The 25,003-nt window shown below is 47.2% G+C and overlaps 1 protein-coding gene across 1 annotated transcript; it reads right to left on the bottom strand.

Moving 5' to 3' along the window:
* Positions 1-3,375: 3,375 nt before the first annotated feature.
* TMEM275 (transmembrane protein 275) lies at positions 3,376-24,759 on the bottom strand. The gene is made up of 3 exons (XM_074877179.1): positions 24,731-24,759; positions 7,219-7,334; positions 3,376-4,360 (listed from the first exon to the last, which is right to left on the bottom strand). Exon 3 carries the CDS (start codon positions 4,267-4,269, stop codon positions 3,721-3,723), a length of 549 nt encoding a protein of 182 aa, XP_074733280.1. The 5' UTR covers positions 4,270-4,360; positions 7,219-7,334; positions 24,731-24,759; the 3' UTR covers positions 3,376-3,720.
* Between the last annotated feature and the right edge of the window lie 244 nt (positions 24,760-25,003).

Below are 25,003 nucleotides of genomic sequence, written 5' to 3'. Positions count from 1 at the left end.
TGAGGAGCACAAGGTAAAATGAATACAGACAGCCTCGGGGCACAGTCCTGGGGTAAGAGAGAAGGTGGTTGGTTAAGAGCAGATGGGCAAAACACTTAATGAGTGCAACTATTTTAATGGGTCTGTCTTTTCCAAATTCCACACTGCACACACGTAAATAGTAATTTTAAAAAAGACTCACACCAGAAACGCTGATTTGGAGCACAAGAAACTCTCCCTGTCTCCCACTACACAAGGAAGCACAAGATTCACAACAACATTAGTCACAGCTGATCACGGAGGCAGACAGAGAGACAGACATGGAAATCCTGAAAGACAGAAAAAGTCAAAAGCAGGACAGTCATGCTTTGGAAAGCAGCAGATGTTCCCATGCCCACCTTACTGTGCAGGCAGGCAGTTGGGGTCACAGCTTGGCATACAGACCCACCACACCAGGGGACCAGCATCTCACTGGTCCTACACTTCTGCTTGCCCAGGTGTCATCTCTGCTGGTTGTTGTCTCTTGGGTCCCAAGGGCGTCAACTCCCAGAGCAACATGGGCTTTACAGCAACCTGCGTGTGCAGTGCCATGAGCCAGGTCCCAGTGCTGTGTCGGGGTTCCCTGTATGGTACTGGCTGTGATGCCATAACGCAAGTGTGAATCACAGTAAACTCCTAGCTGGCCCTCAAAGTCCTGCTTCTGCCCCCATTCCTGTCCAAGGGGTCTTTGCCTTCGATTTGTATGGGATCTGCCATTGTATTATCCATCACTGGTAGCATTTCACGCTGCAGCTGTTATAAAGGGTGATTCTAGTATACACATTCCAGACTTGGTTTTCAAGCCTTCAGCAAGTAGAGGAAGGAGTTGTATGGTTACCACTTGATTTTAATATCTTTTTGGCTCCAGGTGCTCAAAGAAAAGTGCTGCAGTAACCATATTCATGGGGGCAATGCCTCTAAAGGACTTCCAGCCCGTTGTGTGCTATTCCAAAAGGCTGGTGAGCCAGCAAGCTATTCTATTTAATTGCGACAGCAATCACCGGCAGGCAAAAATTGCAGGAGCCTTTTGTTCAGTACAGCAGTTCCTGCGTGCCAAAGGGCAGCTGGTGCTGGAGGCAGAGCTCACCCATGAAAATGAGCTCTAAAGGAGATCATGCAGAGATCAGACCATAGAGACTCACCCACCTTCAAGCAACCTCCAGACTCAGGTGTGCTAATACTAACCCTGCTGCTTGGCAATGTTTTCATCTTTAAAGCAGCTTTAAGTGGAGTTGGGAGCAGGTATTTTCCTTCTCGCACAGGCAGGGAGTTGAGCAGCAGCACAATTAAATGATTTTCCCAGGATTTAGAGGCTGTACCAAAGACTTCAACCCACATCTTCCCAGGCCCATACAAACATCCTTCTCCCAACCCTCCTTCTGCCCCTCCTAGCCACTAGACTAGCCCTGCTAAAATCACAGAACTAATTCCTTGATGTAGAAGCTGCTGTTCAAGGCAGCAAACTGTTGGAGCACTCAAGGAGGACCCACACTAAGACAGAATGTTTAGTTACCTCTCATCAAGGCATGAAATTCAACCTCATCCCACCCAAACTCATGAAAGGGACATCAGCTGCACAGCAGCTCCCCAGAACCACCAGGACACCTCATGCATTGACTGTACAGCATTGTGGCTCTTCTCTCCAGCTCCCCCACAACCCTACATGCCATCACTTAACCCAGCACACCAGCCATATGGCTCTCACAGCCTGGCCATGCAAAGGTCTACTGATGGCCCAGAGGAGCCTTGGCCATGTCACAACCTCTCCCTCTCCTCCAGCATTTCCCCTTCAGCCCTCCTGCTTCTCCATACATGCATTTATACTGGCTAACACCTCACGACTCTGTGATCCTCAGCCTAGTAAACCACTGATGCTGGGCCACAAGAGATGTGAAGTACCATAAGAAAGAGATGACTGAAGGAAACATGACAAAGGCCTCAGAAAACCTGAGTGGTGGTGTGGGCATGGACCGCTTGCTGGCCCTTCTAATCTGGGAAACTTGGGGCATCAAAAGGAATTAGTAGGGTGCAGGATGAAAGTAAGCCAAGGATAGACAACTTTATGGCCTCTCATTAAACTGTCCAACTCCCTGCTGCAGGATCACAAATGATGAAAGACAACAGACATCCAAGGTGCAAATGGATTATTTCATGAAGAAGAAATCCATTCCAGGGTACAAAACGCTGGCACCACTCCCAGCTCAAGAAGCTCCTAAGCAATAGCGCATTGGAGGCTGGGAGAGCATTTTGGGCAAGCAACATTCTGGTTTTGCCCTGTCTTTATGATCTTCTCCAGACCTTGCTCTTGGCCTTGTCAGAAATGGGATGCTGGGCTAGCCAGGCCTTTGGAATGATCTGGTATTGTGACTCTTGTGTCCATATGACTTCCTAGTCACTCAAAGTCACAAGAGCCCCATTTCAAATATAGGATTTCCATAAACAGAGAACCTATACAGCCATTCCTACTCAAAATCCACTCTCCTGCTGCTGCCTCCCCACATACTGGTCCTGCCTAGCACAGCTGTCCTTCCCCACACTGGTCCCATTTCTCACAAAACATGTGAACAGCCCCTACATGAGTCAGAGCAAAGGCATATTAGCACAGCATCGTCTTTCCAGCCAGGGTTGCCCAGTGAAGAACACAAAGCCTTTGCAGCAATAATCCATCAGATTGGGGGCTTTCCGAGGCAGAGGTGGTGTCTTTGCACTGACCAGCTTTTCATAAATTCTCTTCTGCAAACTCATGCCATTGCTTTGCAAGCCCATGAGCACACTGAGTAGCCAGTTTTCTGCAGCAAGGAGATCCACTCCTGATTGCCCACTCTGTGTAATGGATCTTGCAGCCACTTCAGGGAAGGAGATACAGTCACCATCTTCCAGCACAGCTATACTGAAACCCATAAGATTTCAGTACTTAATCATTGCCCAAAGATTTCATTTGCAGGCTCCTGCCAATCTCTGGTTACTCCAAGGGCTTGTCCTCAAGGAGTCAGCCTGGCTGACCTTCCAAGATACAAACTGCACTAAGCTGCGGCCCAACCCGATTAAAACAAGAGGAAAATACCAGTGCTAATTGTGATCCTTGTTATTTGTTGTCTCTTAGAATGGGTGGTAAAGTCACCCAAATGAAGGCAAGATGGGGTGAGGAGTTTCAACAGAGGGGAGATTGTTTCACACTGCTTTTTCAGTAGCAAACACATAGCTTTGTCCCTACTGCCAAAAAGCCTGGCACTAAAACTGCTGAAATCTTCTTGTGACTGAGTGGCAGCAAGCTGTAATTTACTGCATTCCTGCTTCAAGAATTGCTTCACTTCTGAGAAGAAAGACCTGTCATTTGTCAGCCCCGTGTACCCCCTCCTTCCAGCCATCACATTTCCATGTTATGTTAGATAAATTCATTCCCCTCTTCCTATCTGCTCCCCCAAAAAGCTGGTGTATTCCCAGAAACTGAGAGTCATCCTTTCACAGCAACATTATTATCAATTTTCTTTTTAAAGACATGTAATGGGACATGTTCCTTTCAGCAAAAATCTGGAATTTTTCTGCTGTTGCATCCACCTCCCTTAAATTGATTCAGAGAGACCTGTCTCTGCTGGCTTTTCACAAGCACCTTCCCCACACCTCTGACCGATGGTACATCACAGATTTCCAGCCCAGCCATTGCAGTGTGTGGCTGGCTGCTAACAAAAGCTCTGCCTGGCTTTAGGATGTGGCCAGGTCCCTGGGCAAGTTGAGCTGTATCGCCTCTCCTCCTGTGGTGTACTTGACCACCGGCCCATTCCCTTCCATGGTGAAGAGCTTGCAAGTCTTCGCATTCTCGTGAACCGGTGTGGACTTTTTTGAGGAGATGGGGGAATTTGTGGGGCTCAGCTGAACAGCAGTGGTATCCTGCACCGTGTGCTCACTAGTTTCAATTTCAAAGGCTGTGTTGCCAGGTTTGATGAGCCCAATGTTGGAACCTGGTTTGGATTTCCTGACCCCATGAGCTGGGGGCCTCCGGCTGCAGATGCAGCAGGCACCGAAGAACGTGAAGGCCACCACCAGCAAGATGGGTCCGATGATGATGGGAGGGTTGTTCACGGGGAGAAAGGTCCCAAAGGCAAATGCTCCCACTAAAGTGATGTTGATCCCTGCTAGCATGATGCAAAGTCCACAAGCGCAGCAGAGAGCAGGGGAAGGAAGGCCCTGAGGTCGTGTCTTTTTCTGGATGGGTTTCTGGGACAAAGAGGCGCTGCTCTTTTCACTGAGCATGTTGAGATGAGTCTTGGAGGTCACCTCAGTCCTCACAGGGTGTACACTCTGTTGAGAAGGCTAGCTCTGGTCTCCTGCTGCCTTGAAATCCCTGGAGAGGAACAGAAAAGCATGCAGCTGTTAGAGCAATGAACCAAAGGCACCTTTCCACCACCATTCATGGTGACCAGCATCTTCTCCAGGTTTGCAGGCACCAACAACTAAGTTCAAATTCAAGCCTGCTCTCAAGTCTGGGTCTCCCTGTCCATGGTCACATGCAGTCAGCCTCACGCTGGAGCACTGAGCCCAGTGTCCTCCACGCCCCTTGCCATCCAGATGGATGTCACCCAGCTGAATGTGAGCATGAGATGGCCCAAAGCCTATGCTTGGCTCTGCCTAGAGTCTGAGCCACAGTGCAGCATTGCAGCAGCATGGCTGGACAGACAGACCCACATCATGAACTCAGATGTTTCTCACATGGGTTTGAGACCTGCTGCATACATCTCTTGATGCTCCCTCTACTCCATCGACCCTTCCCTTAAAATACAGCTTTTTCAGGACAGGCAACATGTCCTGCTGCCCATTGGGCAGTAGCTGGTCTCACAGTGTTTGTCATCACCCACACAACACATGCCCAAAATAACAACAGACCTCAGTACTGCTCTGAACATCCCTCACTGCAGTGGGAGTGCAGTATATTCTTATTAACGGAAAGTGGGACTCTGCTTCACGTCTCAGTTGTCCAGTAATCGAAACTAGTCATTCAGGTTGCCTTTCTAGCCACTGGAGAATAAAAGGTCCCAGAAAATGATCCAGAACATCCCAAAAAGATGTCCACAATGGGGGGCTGAGCTGACTACAGAGGGAACCTTGGAGATGACTTGAGCAGTTAACAGTTAGATGCTAGGTGAGACAAACTCTGTCCCCAGATACTGAATGACTTGCCATCACTCACAGAAGTCTATGATAAAATGGAGCAAATGTGGGTGTTTCGCCTGCTGGATCATGCTTTCTACCATGCATCACACCATGTTCAGTGTGATCACAGGAGATCCTGTAGAAGAGGGCAGGGAAGCATATTTGCCTCAGCAACTGTAAAACTAAACTTGTACAAGGTTTGTGCACAAGCAACATCAGCTCCTGGGTGGAGGCACATGGAAACTGAGACAATGAAGCTGGAAAAGAGCCTGTGAGGGGGTCTGCCTAGGACCCAAGGCAGGAACACATAGCCCTGACTGACAACAGCAGTTTCTCCTTGGAGGAGATTATTGGATGTGATAAGAGTTGGCTTTGTGTTTGCTGTACTTTGGCTGAGAAGCCAAATTGCCAGAAGCCAAATTGCCAGCAGTTTGCTGGTGTTGCCTTTGATTTTACAGGCAGGAGAGCATTTCTCTTCCCAGCCTGATTGCAAACAATACTGGTCTGCTCTCTCCTACTCCTCTGCCTGGCTCCCTAACTTCTTTCCTCCTCTGCTGTCAAATCACTTTCAAAAGGGTTGGCAATGAAAAACTGATACTGCACAGGTTTCTACTGCAAGAGCCAAGAATCACTGTAGTGCTATTAACACTCTGCAGCTATTAAATTAAAAAAAACCCAAACCATTACCCATCACCCTGAAACACACCAGTGGGATCAGCCGGGCATTTTCAACATGCTTCCTAGGTTATAAAATTTTCCCACACCTCCAGCTGAGGCAAAGCGCTCTGCTGCTCTATCTGGCATCTTATCTCATTTCCTCAGCTTGGGCTTTTGTTTAGAGCTGAATGAAGTGCAGCAGTGAACTTTCAGTGAAGTTCTTATTCAGTGAGACATCAGCTGGAGCTGACAGGGACAGGCACATGGAAGGATTAAACCCTTCCTCATCTGGGGATGCCTGACTGGGGAGGAGTCTCTCTGCAGGCAAAGATTTTTCAGGAGAACTGAGTGTGAGAGGGAGAAAGGGCATTTTCTCCATTAGCCAGGCTAACACGTACGTATGTTTCTCCAGCAGTGTCCTTTTGTTCTGCCTGGGAATCCTGGCACACTGATGTGAGCTGGAGCCCTGATTCTGCCTCCTTCACCTGCCCTGGACCAGCAGCAAGACAGATTCTTGTTAAAGACACACCTACACACACACAGTGTTCTCAGCCCAGCTCTTACAGATGCCAGTCTGAATCTTTGGCACACAGAGGCTGCAGACACCCCAGCGTAGCTCTTCCCCTCAGTTTGCCCTACATGTTCCCACTGCAAAGTGCTCAGCAGGGAACTGCGTGGCTCCTCATGGCTAAATCATATCACAAATTCACTCCACCCGGTTTCTCCCTCCCAACTCCTCAGCACTCACCTGCTTCCACCCTGCAAGAATTCCCCCTCCTGGGAGAGCCGGGAAATTATCACAGCTGCTGGGCTCTAGCTGGATGCACAAAGAAGGCAGTTGCCTTTGCTCCTAGGCAAGGCAGAGACCAGAGGCCATGCTCCCACTGAGATTTCCAAAAGGAGCTTCAACCTGTTGCCCATCACATCTGTCAGCGGTCACCTGTAGTCACTCCAAAGGGACCATGCTGGTTTCTGGCTGCTTTCAAGGCTGCAATGTTATCATCCAGCACAGTTCCTGGTAGCTCATTTTCTCTGCTTGGCAATTTTTGTTCATCACTAGAGCTCTGTGAGTGTAGGGGGTTTAGCTTGGGCAAAATCCTCACTGAACCTCCCCAGGCTGTAACAGGGGAGGAGGGGGACAAAAGGGCTTATTCAGGCACCACTGATAATGATAAATTGGGGCAGCCCATCCAAGGACAGCTCACCCCAACAGGTAAAAGAACCACAAATCCACTCTGGAGGGATCAATGACATGAGACAATGATCCAGCTGGGCTCAGGGTGCATACTGTCACCATCAGTTCCCCAGACATTCACGGCTGCTTCCCAGAAGGAGAGGGGATGAGATCTACAGTACAGAAATAGGGATTGGCACATAAGGATGGAGACATCTTACCCTGCAGCTTGACAGAAGGAGGCACGGGCTTTTCCTTGGGCCGCCCTAGGACAGGCAGACAGACAGCTCCCAGCTTGTGCCAAGGGACTGGTCAGGCAACGGCAGCTACCTGCCTCCTAGCAAGTGAAGAGGGAAGAAAGGAAGTTTGTAAATAAACCACTGTGGCTAAAGCAGTGATGAGTAGCTTGCCAGGAGTCACTGTCCTAGGAGGCCCATTGGGTTGTGTGTCTGGGAACATATTAGTATCAGCCTGCACAAAAGGTCAGAGACTAGAGAAGGCAGTGTGAAAAAACCCAGGGTCCTGGACCTCCTTGTTCAAAGGGCCAGGTCTAACACAAGGGCCATGACACTGCCTGAAGAGTGAAGCTGTAACAACATGAATCCAAGGGTTTGTGTTGCACACCCTTAGGTGGGGAATAAAAGCACCTGGGGGTGACTGAGGGAGCAAGCCACCAGACCTGCTGAGATAACATCAAAGAAAAGCATAGGGAGCCAAATCTGCCTCATGTACTTTATCTAAATGGAGATATACCCAGAACCATGGGACAGAGCTAGCTGGAGTGGTCAGAAGTAGAGCCAGGGTTCAGATCTCATTTAAACTGGTGAACAGTTCTGGGACTTGTGACACCCTTTCTATAGCTGCACCATAAGAGTTCTGGCCATGCTATGTCCAAGACAAAACTTCTTTCCCATCCTCTTTGCTTGCAGCACCTACATGGGGTAACAATCCTTTTCCCAGCAGAAAGCAATGGAGCGACTGAAGAATCTAAGAGGAACCCTGCCTGGAATGGGGACCTCTCCCATCAGCTTGGGGGCAGAGGACCTTGGAAGACAGCACCATCACAGGGCTAGGACATGACATGCACACGCACCACAGGCTAACCAGCAGTACATAGAAAACAGCATGTTTGGACTGGAAATATTTAGAAAGTAAACCACTGTTTACTCTTGTCTTGATCTCTATATAAAACATCAGAGATCATACACGGGGGATTCCTGTTGGAAAACCAGATGAAATGGGGATGAGAAAGCCGGCAGGGCAGTGGAGGATAAAGCAAAAACCAAACCAAATCCAGAGAATGCCTTATGCTATCTTCCACCTGAAAAGACCCTACAACACCAAAAAGTCCCATCTTCATTCTGATTGCCATGTACAACAGAAGTATCTTTGTTCTCCTGCCATCTCCTAAAGCACAGGCTGATGCTGTGGGAAGAAGCATCCCTCTCCATCCCCTTTGCAGTCACAAGAACTCACTGATGTGTGTCAGCTCCCACTGCTGACCTGCCTGAGGATATCTGGCAGCCTATACCTTCCACTTTAGCCAAGTTAACGGGTTCAAAAATTACCAACTTTCCAGGAAATTATCCTGTTCAAAATTACCAACTTCCTTTCTATCTGGAGTGGAAAAAGTTCCCTTCGGGCTCTCTGTGTGAAACAGGTTCTTTTCTTATCGGTTAGTCTAGGTTTCCTCTCCAAACAGCATTTCAGCTTGAAATGCATTACTGCCAAGCACTTCTACACCAAAAAAGCTGCATATTCAAGCTAGAGTGATGGAAACCCAGAGGCTATAGTGATTCCTTCCAGGGGAATATCCATCCCTCCCTATATTCTCAGGGGGACAAAGAGAGACTTCCATTCATAGCTCTGATAGTTCCTAGAGCTCGAAGGGCATACTGACATATTCAGCCAGCATTTTAGGAGCACCATTTAAAGCCATACCAGCAGCACCAGCAAGATGCACAGCTAAGCATGCTTCCCTCTTAATTGTAGCGAGGGGGATCAAGCTGTCATCCTTCCACTCTGTCTCACCGCAGCAGCACAGCCAAAATATTTGACAGACCCCAGTTGAGTCTCCTTTCTAGGGGTGTGATGGCACAGCGAAACAATGACACTGATCAGCAAACAAAAACTGCAGTCAGACAGCTATAACCACCCCCCGCACACAGGCTCACAAACACACTCTGCACGCACCCTGTAGCTATCAGGAGAAGAGTAAGACTTTTTCCCTGGGCAAAGTGCTGGGAAACTCTCCGGCAGGGCCAGAGAGCCTCGGTGGCTGGCAGGGGAAGACACTTACCTGGGCTGGGGCGAGGGGCCGGGGAAGGCGATGGAGAGAGCGGGTGCCCCGGGTCTCCCCTTCACCCTTCCGTCGGGGATGCCAAAGCCATGGCTAGTCCCAGCAGGGCCGGGGCTAGCAGCCCAGCTGTGCGCTAGGAGAAGGATCTCACATGCCTCCTCCCCTCTCTTCACCGAGCTCGGGAAAACTTTACTCGGGTGCCAGGCGAGCCCCGGGCAGTCGCCGGGAGAGCTGAGCGGGCTCTGCCAGGTTGGCCGCCTTCTCCCCACTTTCCTCCTTCCCCTCGGAGGGTGATGTCCTTCTTCTCAGGCAGAGGGGGGTTCAGACGCAGCATCGCTGCCCCGCCGCATCCTCTCCTGCCTCCTCCTCCTCCTCCCCCTCAGCAAGGCTCGGCCCCGCCGCCTCCCCCGCTGTCCGGCAGGATCTCACCCTCTCCCCGCGCCTTCTTTTCCTTCTTCCTTTTCTACTCCAAGGCTGCAGCTCCCGCCCCCTTCAGCTGACAGAGGTGCCTGGAGCAGAACAGCCCCTTTTTCCCCCCGGGGAGAGGAAAAGCCCCGGAGCGCGTCTCCGCCGAGGGGCAGCCCCAGCCCTCCCGGGCCGGAGAACAAAGCGGCCGCCGCACGGAGAGAGGAGGGTGGAAACACCGGCAAATGCCAAGGGGTGAGATGCAGGCTCTCCGCTTGCTGCAGAGAGGCAGGGATCTCTTAAACGCAAAAGGTTTAAAATGCACGTTACGAATAAAATAATAATAAAAAAATACAACTGGTGTCCGCGTGCCTTTGGATCCTGGAGGGATGCAGGAGTGAGTCCTCGCTGGGCGGTCGGCAGTGAGGGGTCCTGAGACAGGACCCTCCAGAGGTGGAAACGTTCAGGGTGTGGGAGCTGGCAAATCCACAAAAACCGTCCTCGGATGCAAAACTAATGTTTTAAAGTGGCAATCAGATCTCAGGTACGCTTAAAGGTACTTGCTCTAAAAATATGCCTGATGCTACACCCTGTTGCAAGCATAGCCAAGATCTTAGCTCCCATATTAAGAAGCTGATCGCTGACTGCTTGCAGAGTTGGTGACCACAGGAAAAAAGGCAAACTGCAAGTTATGCACTGGATGGAGTATAGGTAATTCTCCAGCAGCCAAAGCGGTGCTGACACTTGCATGCCCTCATCTGCTCTCCATGCCCACACTGCTGTAACCAGCTTGGATGCTGCCAGTGACAACTGAACAGAGGCTCTTCTCCAGCTTATTGCAGAAGAATCCTATACAAATCAGGCTGGAGCTGACTGAACATGAATCATGCTCCCCTCTTTTTTGATTGCTTTCATGATCTCTAGAGAGAGATGCGGAGAAAGGTAACATAGAAATGGTGAAAAACAAAGGTCAAAGAGAAATCGCTGGAGAGGAATGAACACTTACTTCTCTCTATTCTCCAGGCACTACTCCAGCCTCAGTATTCTTAATACAGCAGCATCCTCTACTGCATCATATTGCATTTCACCTTACAGGTCATCCTAGAAATTCAGGAAAAAACAAGCTTTGAGGAAAGGGGTTCAGCCCCTGCTGAGGAAGACCACTGTTTTCTCCCTAGCTTGGGTAATGCTAACAGCACACTGCATGACTTGAGCAAGAGGGCAGGAGGGTATCAGGAAAGCAGTGCTGATCAGATATGTTGTCTGCCTGGGCTTCTAGAAAGAAATAACTGGGAAATCTCATTTCAGACCTTTCCAGAGATGCAGCATCTCCGCTGGGGATTCTCTGGCCCTGTAACATGAGGTTCAAAATGGCTCAGTGTACTCATTCCTACCAGAAAAGTGATGGGAGAGTGCACAAAGGAAGATTTTCTGGAGAAAATCTCCACGTGGCATGTCTGAGAAAGACAGTTCCACATGTGGAAGAATTGGTTGTTTAGTGTTTACTGACTGTTGCTGGGTAGAAACTGGAGTGGCTGAACCCTCATTCTTGGTGTGGCTCCATAGACCTCAGTGGAAACAGGCCTATAAGTCATGTTTATTTAGGAACAGTGGCTGTCAGAGGGAAAGAGACCACCAGGGCCATTGATTCGAGCCCCCTGCTACCATGTTGTATAATAGCATTCATAAAGCGCTCAAGCTCCAGAGGGGGCCAATTAATGCCAAATGACCTGTGAGCTGTTCCCTAATTGCACAAGGCAGTGATGAAGAAGGTTGTGCCTGCTTCAGGTTGGCTGTTGCATGACTCTCCATCACACTTTCTGCTTAATGGTCCATAAACCCAATAAAAAGTCTTTACTGAAACATTACATATTTAGGGCTTCACTGAAGCAATAATTCTGAGTTTCGCATATGTGGCCCTGACAACCTGGCAGACTGCATTCATGTGATTAAAACAACTGCTAATTCAAGAACTAAAATTAAAGGCTAGATTTCCCACTGGTATAAATCAGAGCAGATTCATTGCCTTGCAGAGCTTTGATAGCTCATGAGCATTCATGATTTGCCAAGGGGTTTTGCCAGACTGATGGCTCCTAATTTCAAACTTGCCAGGAACTAGGAAGCCCTGCCTTCTTTAAAGGCAAGATCCCAACCCTCAGCTGACTAGAAATGATATTCCTCTGGGAAAAGCTGTTTGTTCCCAGCTTCTGCTGAATTCAGAAATTGGCTTAAGTCAGAAATTTCTGAATGAGAGGTAAAAGTGCCTGCCTGCCTTTCCCCATTGTCAGTTCCTGACTGGTTTATGTTACTAAGAAATCTAGCTCAAGCACTCTTGCACCCACAAAGACTGGGCTTCTGTGTCACCACCTCCTGATCTGAAGCAGGTCAGGCTGGTGACTACCACATATGAAGCCCTTAGATATCATGCAGGTTTTGTGGCGTTTCTCTCTGCAAGAATAACTGAAAAAAGGTAGGAAAGTTAAGGATGATCCAATGCTTTCACAGAGGTTTCAAAGGATTTTGGTTGGGACTAAAACTGGAGTGAAAGTGCATGAGCAGCATCCATGCTTACAAGAACAGCAGCATGCCAACAGCCCAATTTCTCAGCACAACAGGACCAACAAAAAGCAGCAGCCCGTGATGCTGCCACTGAACCATACCCATCACGCAAGGAGCATGTGGGAGGCAGAGAATGCTTGAAAGTTTATGGTCCACTAAGATCATTAGACAAAGGTCACTGCAGAAATGTCCCCCTGCAGATTTCCACGAGGTCTCTAGTACTGGCACCTCTCTGCGTAGTTACATTTTAATTGCCTCTTCAGGGAAGGAAATGCCAGACTGAATCTGCTGTTGCTCCAAACCAATCCTAAATGCCACCACGTCTGTCTGAAAGTTTGTACCGGAGCAGGATCTGGCTCTGTCTCATGGGTCTGTGCTCTGTGCTGTCTCTGGCAATTCAGGAGAGGGCAAGGCCAATTTCTGCAGCAATGTTTACCTGTCTATAACATCAAGTACAGAAACAAGGAGGTAAAAAATTAATATTTGTCATTCCTAGAAGCAGCTGTGAAATTACTGTGCAGGAGATTTAAACCCACGAAGGAGACACCTCCTTGTACAGTGTGTAATTAAAATCACGGGACGCTGCCACAGAGAACAACAGTATTAATGTGTTCAGACCCAGAACACAGACACAACTGGACCAGTCAAACACAACAGACCACCTGCAGCTTCTGGCTCACAATGTCCCTCCATTTCTGATCACTGGGAATGGCCTGAGGGGGAAAGCTTGCTCTAGCTTTGCCATGGTCCTCATAATCTAAGCCTCTGCTATTGACAGCTGTTGAGGCAGAATAATAGATAAGGTAGATTTTTTTTATCTGGTCCCATAGTCTCCTGCATGATCCACTTCTGCCAAGACTGCCACGCACAGTTTTGAGGAAGCTGAACAGAACAGGACACTGCTGGGAGATAGACTGAAAAAGATACCAGGAGTTGTCTTCGTGCCACACTGCTTGGGATTTGGGCCCTGGACAGAACAGGGATCTCAGCTAGGCAGTCAGTGGGTACCATCAGCCCGACTTCCAGCATCAATAAAGCTTTGTCTCTACCCTCTGATCAGATGATCTACTTCCATAGTACCTTAGTGGTTTGTCTGGCTTTTTAAAATAATCTAGAGGTCATTTTTCCCCCTTCACACACACACACAAAAAAAGGCTTCCAGATGTTCAAACGAGTTTCTTCCTTCCTATGACAACCTCTGAAAATACTGAGCTGAACAAAGTTAGCAGACAGGGAACACTTGTGCAAGCGACTGTCCTGTTACACAAACAGTACAGTAATTTTTTATGAAGCTTTCTCAAACAGGAGGAAATCAGCAGGTCAGTTATCAGCAAGGGGTAAATATTTTTAATTACCTTGCAAGGAGGATTATGTCTCCTGTGTTTAATTCTTAAAGGTTCCCACTGGCAAACTAATTAGCAAGCACCTCCACTGGAAGAGCAGTCATGAAACTATGTGGCTTTATTCACCCAGGAGGCAAACACCCAGTTCATTCTCCCCTGTCACATCATGGAATTCTCTGTCAGCCAGATCAGACCAGAGGATAGTTGATCTGGAAGAGACAAAAACACATAGTGTGCCCATCAGCAACTCTACCTCATGATTTCAAATGCAGTTCATCAGAAACCTCAGTGTTACATCTTTTTCTTTAAAAGAAGTGCTGGTAGAGATTTTAGTTAAAGGGCTGTTGGGTCCTCATAAACCAAAATTGGTGTGTGCATTATATATTATACTTCACACCCTGTATGTTACACATTTTTTCTTGTCTTCCCCTTCTTCTCCAGGAAGAATATACAAATACATCTGATTTGCATTTGAGCTGCCAAGATAATTAACAGCCTTGATGGGGTAGGAGTCGTAATAGCGAGGTCCTGATCCATCAGAGCACTTAAATATGAGCTTTTTCTAGGTATTGGCCTATTGACTTCAGTGGGACTACTCATAAGCCTTAAGGTAAGTATGTACTTTCTAGGGTCAATACCTTCACCAGAGAAAGCAGAGGTAACACCACAAGAACCAATGATGTGTGTGGGAACAGAGTCAGGCCCCATACGTGAAACATCACATGAACAAGGAACTGCCCTTCCAAGAATATATATGCTCTTCTGTTGTGAGTATATCTTAGGTGAATTTAAGGACGTTTCTGAGGATGGGATTTAGGTGGCATCACAAACTAGCAGTGAACTGGGCTTTTGATCATGAAGAAAGCCAGAAATGATGGAATCTGAAAGGAAACAATAACTAAATGTCATGTCTTCTCTGAACCCAATTCCAGTGGCTGAGCCCAAAGCACAAAAAAGAGGACAGCCATCTGTGCCACCTTCTGACACCAGGCAACCTACCGCATCAGTTCAGCCTCAGGAACCAAATCCACCAAGTGATCTGTTTTCCTGCCCACAGTGTCTTCCTGCCCATCCAGCCACTCAAGTATCCCCTTGAGCAAGGTACTGTCGCCCAGTTGAGCCACAGGCAATATCAGAGGCTGACTGCAAGCATGTTCTGAGGTGCCTAAGGTGCAAATATGTTCATTTCACTCATCCTTAGGGGGAAAAGCACCCACATGGTGATTTAGACCATCAAAATCTATTTCCCAGTGGAGGCAGGCAGAGCTAGTTACTGTGGGTAAAATGATAGATTATAGCTTTCCACATCTTGATAATTTCACCATTTTCAATGGTGCTCCCATTCAACCTGTCCCTGGACATGAAAACCAAAACCCCTTTGGAACGGATCTGATGTTGGTTTGTGAGTTAGCAAGAAGAGACTTAATTTGTGTCTGTTATATCCACCTGATGGTCAGCTTGCAGCATGCCAGACCGCAAGGGATAATTATTACCATCAGCATAAATCACATTACTCTAGCCAGTTTGGATTCCTGGAAAATCTAGCTTTGAGGAATGTCAGACTCAACATTATCAACAGATGGTGTTTCTGTCTGAAGAGGAGACATGTCCTTGATCACTCTGTCACTGCTTAGGGCACTGATGTTCTTGTTTCTCACCCAACAGTCTTCATCCAAGGGCTGAGGCTTTACACGGCAACGTACAGTCTACAGGGATGATTAAGACCTGGAAATACGAACTGTGATGAAAAGCAATGTCAGGGTGATGTAGTTCACATACTTCAAAATATCTAACACCTTGGACACAGGTGTGATGTCCTGCAAGTATTTGTAAAAACTCTTTGGCCCCTCATGGCTCAATCTGCAGTACAATAGCAGAACACTTCACAAGGTGAGTCCTTAACTCTTCAGAGCAGCAAAATAAGCAAAACTTAAGTGAAAATTAAAGATCTGAATTAGGAGTCCTTATTTGTCCTTATGTGAAGCTTTTGGAAAGCTATTCAGTGGGTACCCTATCTCCTCAACTGCAGGGTGCATTAAAAACCAGACTGTTTGGATCCTTCTGTGGTTTAGCCAGATGCCACATAACTTCATGAAAGTTGTTGCAGTGACTTCAGTGAGTTGTGAACAAGGTCTGTAGGATGTTGCCTTGTGAATATTTAACCTCTGGTAGAGAGCAGATGTCTGCGGCCTCCATATGGGATATCAAGTTATAACATGGCAAGCACAGATCATTAATCACATCCTTAAATGAAGTGATAATAAGGTCACAACGTCAAACATTGCCTAGCATCATTGTGCCTGCACAAGTTTTATTTTACACAGAGCCTGGGGAAGCATCTGTTTAAAACACTTGACTCCAACTCATTAGCTCTGCCACAAAGCCCCTCTCATAAAACACTTAATCTTTCTGCCTCTCAGTTCTTACACCACCCTCCCAGTGTCATCACCACACACAGTGAACAAGGTCCCCTCTCCCTCAAAGAACCTGCTGTCAGGATGAATTCAGCTCTCGGACACCATAGACCAGAAGTGCTGCATTTGTCTGTAACAGACAGACATGCACACACCCCACACCAGACCCCATAACTACTCACTGCTCTGTAGGCAGTGACTGCTTCTCACAGGTTTGAGATCAGCTGCATGTGGTAGACATCTTTTTACCTTCAAGAGCAGGATGCAGAGGAGGAAAAGAATCCCATGATAATTATGTGCCATGAAAACTATGGCAGCTCATACATGATTAATTCAGCAGGCTGTAGAACAAGACCCTCAGCAGAAAGCAGTAGTGTGGTCATATAACCTTTGCAGAGTTTTATTTACAGTAATTGAAGAGAGAGAAGAGCCCCAAGTCAAACAAGTTTCACCTCCTGCCAAGAGCAGTCACAAGTGTTTGCCCCCAAGACAACAGAATCTTTTCTTTTAAGCAACTGTCACACAACAGAGGCTCCTACTTCACCGTGTCATTCACAGACCGATGTGATCCATAAAGCAGTGAATTATGAAACGTACCTCTCTTCTGCAGCACACACCCTTTCAGGGACATGCCAGCAACTGTTGATGTAGGTGAGTTCAGAGCAGTAGAATCCAGACAAGCAACACCAGCCTGTAACTGTGTCGGCAGATAAGAGAAACCATTATTCAGCTACTACAGCTGGGTGGACAACTGATGGGGTAGGACAGGAGCTACAGAGAGGCACCTTTCTGTAGTCAGGTTTTCAGAAGTCACTGAAATTGAACTATTTCCCTTTCCCCATCCCACATACAGGCAGTGCAGGTACAGGGAAAAGCGACCTCAACCATCAGTAAGACCCTGTTAACTCTTCGACCCATCAGACTAAGATCAGGTAAAAATTAAGCACAGGGCTCTCAGCTATCATCACTACCAGGATAATGTGAAATTCTGATTAAATCTCACATCCTCTTTAGCAAGACTTGCAGAGCTGAGAAATCATAAATTGTCATTAGAAGCTGATGTTGGTTTATAGGAGCACTTTTCCAGTACCACAGATGTAGTCAAAGCCGGACACCTCTTCCCTCATCACCTTTCAATATCCTTTTTGTAAGACTCACATTTCATGCCTTCCACAGAGAACAGGGACCAAAAGTGCCAAGCTCTACATAAATGCATGGGTGTAAGGTATTTCTGTCTCGAAGAGGACAGGGGAATGGTAATACACACATTCGGCTGAGTGGGAAACTGAGGCACGGAGACTATGCCAAGATGAGGCCCATCCCAAGACCATGGTCCAGACCTGTCTCCTCCAGTCTGGGAGGCAACTGAGAAGAGGATTTCCAGGGTTTGTACATCACCCAGAGACACAGCACAACTGCAAAGATGTTGTGAGCATCCCACCCCGCTGCCCAGGGGACCAGCAGCCATCAGCTGAGCACTCAGTCTCTCTAAGGTCTGCAGAAGATAAAGGTTTCACTGGTTTTCTCACTAAATCATCTGTAAAAAGAGAGTAAGGACACTTAACCTGCCTGTGTGAGGAGTCATTGTTTGCCTATTCCTTAGGCAATAGAAGCAGTGCCTAAAATTATTCACCACTATTTTAAGCAAATAGGAAAAAAATAGCCTGTGTATCCAATGTCCCAAAGATCAAACTGTGCAATAAAGAAAGCAGCAGCTCAGGCTGAGGGTAAGAAACAGAGGCCAGGAGAGAAAGATTTGGCCAGGGGAGGTGGTTAGTGTTATAAAAAACTGCTGGGGAAAGATCTGCAGGACCTAATGAAGCCAGGGCTGATTTGCAACCATTTTCTCATGCCCAGCAAGCAAGAGATTGTCCCAAAAATACTGCAATGTGTTCAGATATAGGATGAACTCATCAGCTATTTTCTGAAAAGCCTGAGATGCTGCAAGCATGATTAAGGAAGAGAAAGAAAAATAAACCCAACAACTGGAAAGACCTTGGATGAGTGTTTCTGTAACTGTTTGAAAGGAGTAAAATGGTCTCCTCTGAACACAAGGTTCCCCCTCATTTTTCACATGTACTCTTTAATTGATCATTAATTTCTCTAAAAAAGGACAGGCAGTTACCAAGGGATGTGGAGGCATTCTGGTCAGAAAAGGACTGAGCTTTTCCCATCTCCTCAGAGAAAGAGATTGGGATCAGAGCTTCTGCTTAGGGTTCATTTGCAATTCTGACCTGCTGCTAATTACAGTCCCCGGCCATGCAGTCCCTGCCCAGCCAGTGCAGAGCTTAACTCCACTGAAGAAACCCACTTCTTAATGACTGTTGCTGGATTCCGTGAAGGCTTTGGTTTTCTCAGCTCTTCTCAACATCTGGGAAAGATGTTCACAAGTGAAGAGCCCATGGAATAACCCTTTATCAGCCACCAGCTCAGCTGCAGTCACTGACTATTCACACTCCCATCCCCTTCCAATTACTGTGTTAGCAGCACCACACAGTAATTTTACTGTGTGACCAGAGCAGGTTGGGAGCATACACACAGCCAGCTCTAGAGATTCAGCTAACAAGGGGCACCTCATTAAGTACCTCGGGGAGAGCTTTCAGCTAATGTGTTTTCCTTTGCACCCAAGATGGGCCTGAAGCATTCACACCACTGAAAGGAGCCCTGCTAACTCATTAAGTGCAGTGACTCAATAACTTGCCATGTCTGATGGTCTCTAAATAATTAAGCATGCCTCTTATCACTCCTTGCTGCTCCCTTAACAAGTTCTCGAGCCATCACCTTGCTGTCATCTTTCCTACAATGAAATTATTGGGGGTACTTCTTGTAAGTGCCCCCAGCCTTCCCCCTCTGCTATCCCAGCTGTCAGGCTGCCTACAAGAGAAGGCAGAACTGCTTTGGCAGGGAAGCAGCTCATCGGCTGGTGTCCATCTTCTCCGGGGCCTCCATCCTCCTTACAAGCTCCACTCTACGGAGGGCACCACATCTTCTCTGTCTCCAGGCTTTTACCACCAGCTCACCCACAAGGAAGCTGATCCTTTATCTATGCCACACACTGCTCACTGTGTCCCCAGGCACAGCAGGATCACAGGCTCAGCTGAGTGTTTGTCACATTTAACCCCATTTTATAAAATTGGAGGCAAACACTCCTCTCATCTCCATCTCACCCAGGAGAAATCTTCTGTTGGCTCCTCTGCATGTTCGAATGGGTGCAATTTGATGCTGGGTGGATTGAAACTGCACTTGTACTTCCCTATGAGATTTTCTGCTCGCTGCTGGGGCCTGTACAACACCTACTCATCTCAGTGGGAAATGGTATATGCTTCACAGAAAGAGCAAGAAGCTGAAGTACTGAGTATGTGCGTTTCTCATACAGTTCTGTGTGCAACTGCAGCTTATTCCTGATTCAATAACATGGTGATCCCAGCTCCTGGAGACAGATTAAATCAATGATTAATTTAAAGTAATTTATACCTTTTAACCATTCAAGCATATTTCCCTGAGACCTGCAAGCTGCACTGGATCAATGCCTGGAAATCTATGAGTATTATTTCAGGTGTAACTATTTATCCCCATAGCACAGCAACACCCTTGCCACTAAGGAAACAGTTCACCCCTTGGCTCAGCCAGAGTGCTGTTTTCTGGCATTTTGAGTCCAGTTTACTCATTTGCTCCTTCCAGGGATCTTCCACCAGGTCTGGGGATGCACAAGTGCAGTACACAGAAAGATGCTTTTCTCATCTAGCTTACCTCTGTGGTTCCTCCGTAGCTGCTCCTGTACAGCCTTAGCCCTCTTTCAACAGGAAGCGGGAGCGAAGGACCAGTGCCTCAAGGTCCACAGTTCCCCGCAGGCAAACACGCAAGAGGCTCCTGGAGCAGCCCAGAGGATAACAGATAGTTTGAAAATGCAAGCCTTCCTGTGTTTATCATGCAACAAGGTTTTGGTTGTTTTTTCCTGACCTGGAGATTTTTCTCAGCTCCTGATGATTACCACACCACCCATGACACAGGACAGGGATTCCTGCACCAGACAGGCACTGAGAAAAGGTTGTTGTAACTTAGGAAATGAGGAAATGTGCCCTTTTCTTCCTACCTCTGTCCCAACTCCCACATGGTACCTTTGGTGTGACAGTCTCTCTGCACCTTGCTCACCCCTTCAGCAAAACATGGTTAATTATATTTTGAGCATCTCAGTCTCCCTGGCTCATCTGTTCACTATCCTGCTTCTGCACCTTGATCCGAGTCTCCAGCCATCTGAATGACGAGAGAAATAGAAATAGCAGCAGAGGGACTGAGTTGACAATGACCCAGTTTTATAGACAACATAAAGTTGACTCTAATACTCTAGAGTGTCCGTGTGGGGACAGAGTAGTAGAAAACTTGACTGGAGGAGAAATAAAAATAAAAAAATTTAATGCAATAAGATTTCCCCAGATAGCGTTTGATTGGCTAGTTATATCACAAGTGGCATGTTTGTTAGAAAGCATTAATAAAACCGGCAGTATAATCCAGGAGGATTCATAGGAAACATTACACAGGAATTTATGGGTTTGCTGCAAAGTTTTATGCTGTCAGTACTGAGGCTCAGGTTCTAGAAGACTTACTCTGGGACCAGCTGGAAGCTCTCCCTGCTCTCCAAAACAGCAGGAGGGGAAAACTGGGAGGAGAGAAATATCTTTTAGGGTGTCAGGAATCTCTGTGGGACTTAGCATTATGCCAGTAAGGGATCAGAGCATCCAAATTGGCTGTTGGTCCCTCCAAGGCAGAGGAAATTGCCCCACACAATGCTGCAGTGACTGTGTGGCCATTGATTCAGGTTCCGATCTGGCTGTTTCATTTGCCAGAGCAGAAGCCAAATGGACATTTGATTTTAGCCCTCCCAACTGTACCCCTAGTCCTTGAGAGAGCAGGAGGCAAGATGGAGGAAGGAAAGAACAGGACACAGCTCAGCTCAGAGCAGAGCTGAACAGATAGAGAAACAAGAGCAGAGTGGGGAGATGCACAAAGATACACACATGAACAGCACCATGTAAACCTCACTTCTGAAGGAAACATGGCCAAAAAATAATTAAGATCTATTCAGATCCTAGCCAGTTGCACCCAGCAATAGACACGTGCATCTGCCCGGGCATTTCAGAGTGCTGCTTCTGCAGCACCACAGATATTGGTCTGTAGCGTTGAACAGCCAGGGTCAGATTTACTGTGCTGGAGATGAGGAGTGGGAAAGGTGATGCTCCAAGCCTCCTCCTCCTCCCTGTGCAGTGAGCAGTGGTCACACAGGCTCCTGCCCACACAGTGGCTGCATCCAGCCCCGCAAGGCATCCAGCTGAGATCACTCTGCAGCAAGGTGCAGGGAAGGGAAGGAAGTCAATGTAAAGGATGGAGAAAAATAGCAGCCTCTTACAGAGTCAGACAAGAATTAAATAGACGGATCTCTCAGAGAAAGTGCCAACAACCACCTCTTCCACTAGTTATCATTCCTTTTCCATTTGCTTTTAATTTGCTCAACCCATAATTTGTTAAACACACTGCCCAGTAGGTATCATCTAGTGCTGAGTATTATGCAGGTGCTGCTTTTAGCCTGGAGCAGACAAAACCATATCAACATCAAGACTGGGGATACAGCCAGGAAGGCTGCTATTTCACTGAGAAAACTAAACATAGATTGTGTCCTGCTTCTGTCCTGTAACATTTTGAGCTCCTTGCAACAGCAGCATTAAAAAAATCACAATGCAATCAGAACATTACACAGACTAAGAATGATACACGAAAGGAACAATGCAGGGACATAGATCACATGGGGCACCCTCTCAGGAACCCAGAGAAACTAACCCACATCAGAGAGTCCCAGTTTTTCAAGGCAGCAAGCTGCCTCTCTGCTCTGCGTTTGCAGTGCCACACTGGATACCACAGTTCCTTGAGTGGAGATGTGAGTAGCAGAACTAGGCACAGCTGACCAGAAGTCTTTGAAACCCTTGTTTCACCAAGAAAACCATACAAGGTGTCACCCAAAATGCCTCAAGTTCCATGAATCTAAGCTGATTTTCTTGCAGAGATTGGATGCCTTCTTTCCTCCTAGACCGACCAGGTCCCACAGCCTGGTGACACATGAATTAAGCAGGGCTGAGCTCCCAGCTTTGCAGCAGAGACCTTGGGATGCAGCCTTGAGATGGCTGCAAAGATCCTACAGAGCCTGGGGCCCACGGCAGTGTGCTGGCCAGAGCCACCAATCCCCAAAGCCTCCTGCCTCTACTAAAAGAAACCAGAATCAGTGCAAAACCCACCAATATCCCTGAGCTGCTACCAGGCCTGAAAGCATCTAGCTCACATAAAAACATGATTCTAAGCCAAAGCTAGCCTGTTTTAGACACTCAAGGACAGCTATAATCCCCAAACATAAATAACAAAAGCTATTTAGCTGCTTAGATATTTTGTGATGGGAGGAAAGTGGCATGACTTAGACCAGAACAGCCCTCAGTTAATTTGGAAAAGGAATCCAGGATAAGGTATTGTCTTTTGACACCTGCTAAAGCTTTATTTGTCCTGCCAAGTGCCCCTGAATACCCAGCAAACATTACAAGTTAGACACCTGGTGCCTGAGGGGGTTTCATTTGCACAGATTGACTTCAGGCCAGTTTGAAAAAAATCACTCCAAGCTCCCACTTTCCCCTGTCATCTTTTGCTTTCTGTAAAATTCCCTTGGGTAGGCAGCACCACTGCCAGGCAAACTGTATCTTAGACACTTCTCAAAACATTCTTTCTAGCGATTTTTGATGCTTTTTGGAGGGAAGCACTGCAGGCTCCAACCCCCCAATGGGTTAATGTCCCTGGTCCCACTGCATGAGGCACTTACACAGGTCTTCTAGGTCCAGCCAAGGACAAATATTGATTCCAGTATATCAGAAACAATTTCTGTCAAACAACACACTGTTCAGCTCACCCACAGGTGAACCCACAGAAAATAAGGGAGTAAGAGCAACATGTGGTGCACCTGCAAGCCCTTTACCTAAACCAGGTTCCTGTAATATTCCCATAGCCCAGGTACTGCGAGGTGCAATCCCCAGAGCCTGGCACCCTGCAGATGTGTGAGAAATGCTGCAATCTCCCTGATTTTCAAAGACGCAAGACAATTTTGTGGCCAGCAGTTTCCATCATCTCTGTCCAGAGCACCCGCTTTGATTGTAGGTGTGTGGGATGGGGGAAGACAGTTCTAGCATTAAACAAGATCACCATTCACCCTAGAACAGCATACCACCCCATCCTGCCAGACCTGAGTGCTCTCACCCTTCTGTCCTAGCATGATTTCCTCCTTTCTTCCCCACCTACAGCCACCTTTAACCCGGCACAGGTCTCCTTCTCTGCTTCACGTGTAGTCACCACCATCCTGAGGCGATGGGGCTGCAAGAGCAGAGCAAGGCTCCCTGGGGAAACGTGCCATTAGGGTGAGAAAGACTTTGTGACTGTTTTTGGTGAAGATCTGGCACTAGAAAGCAGAAGATGATGAAAATGGATATTCATCACCTGCTGTGCTGGACTGTTTGGTCACATATTCAGAAGGCAGGAACTCTTCCCAAGATTGCAGCTGACACATCCCACCCGGAAAGCTCTGACTTTGCAAGCAATTATTTCAGGATGAAGATGAGCTGCTGTTTCTCTCTGTAAGTCTTGTGAGAGCAGTGTGACCCAGTGTTTTTCACCCACTCTCCTCCTGTTTTCATCCGTCAGAGGAAGTGAACATCAGCTCTCTGAGGCCAGACAACTTCCACTCAGGTTTCACCACCAACTAATTATTACAAAGGGGTAGGAAATAGAAACCAGCCTGGGATCATACCAGATGTGGGCTAGGAAAATTGTCAAGTTCATCTTCTGTAGTTAAGCTACCTATTACAAGCTGAAGAAGAAAGATGATTAAAGATAGTTGTTATTGCAGTTTAGAGCCAACAGAGACAGTTTGTACTGGGAAGCACATCACATTGTGCCTGAGAAAGCCTGCTGTAAGCATTAGATTACATCTTCTCTGAAAAGTATCAGGCTGAAAGACGGAAAAACTCAAATCTTTGGACCACAAAATGGCAGCAAAACAAACAGAAAGCTGAATGTCATTCGAAATGGGGAAAATTGAGCAGAGAGATAGGGAGTGTGGCTGCACTGATAGTCTTTTAGACACTGCTGAAACAGTGCTGCTGTAGGAGGCGAAGCAAGGGGCTGCAGCAGTGAGGGATAACATGTAGGGCAACAAAAATATCTTGCTAACAGCTCCCTTGCTTCTGATGAGCAAGGCTAGCATCCGCTTCCCCCATTCAGATCTTGCAAGACCACTGGGGTGGGCATGACCACTGTGGTCAGTGCAGCTGCATCCGCTCTTCAGGACAGGATCAAGCCCTTACAAAAGACGCTGACAGGCAACTGGGATGTGCCACAAAGGAAATACTTCTGGCCCTTTTTCACATGTTGCAATGAAGCAGCATGTGTTGGATCACACCGCAAGGCTTTAGTAGGGCCAAGGACCAAACCTGCTCTTTTTTGAAGCATTCTCCCTCACCCATATCATTTTGATAAAATCTTTGCCCTCGTTTTCTCTCTCTGTAGTAAACCATATACCAAATGAGCATGGATCTATCTTAAACTGGGGCTTATAAAGATGCATAACAGTTATTGCATCTAATACTGTCTAAAAATACATGTACCAATCCTATTAATGTATCAACCTCACCTAGGAGCAGCAGGAAAGTCTTCTCAAAGCCTTCTCCAGTCCCAAAATCTATGATTTTCACTCTTCCTCCTTAAGACACAAGCTGGGATGCAGCTGGACAGGCTTTTTTAATCTAGTGAGACAAAGACACAACACCAATATAAAGGTCAGGCACTGAAGACAACAGGTAAACATGAGTATTGCTGACCTGCACACGCATCTTCCTTCCTGCACCAGATTTCACTAATTTTACAAATGACATTTTACTAAAGTGAGATTTTATTTCAGGTTTTA

This window comes from Strix uralensis, chromosome 8, assembly GCF_047716275.1.
Source record: "Strix uralensis isolate ZFMK-TIS-50842 chromosome 8, bStrUra1, whole genome shotgun sequence".
NCBI classification, from domain to species: domain Eukaryota; kingdom Metazoa; phylum Chordata; class Aves; order Strigiformes; family Strigidae; genus Strix; species Strix uralensis.
This window is presented reverse-complemented; position numbering and strand designations above follow the sequence as displayed.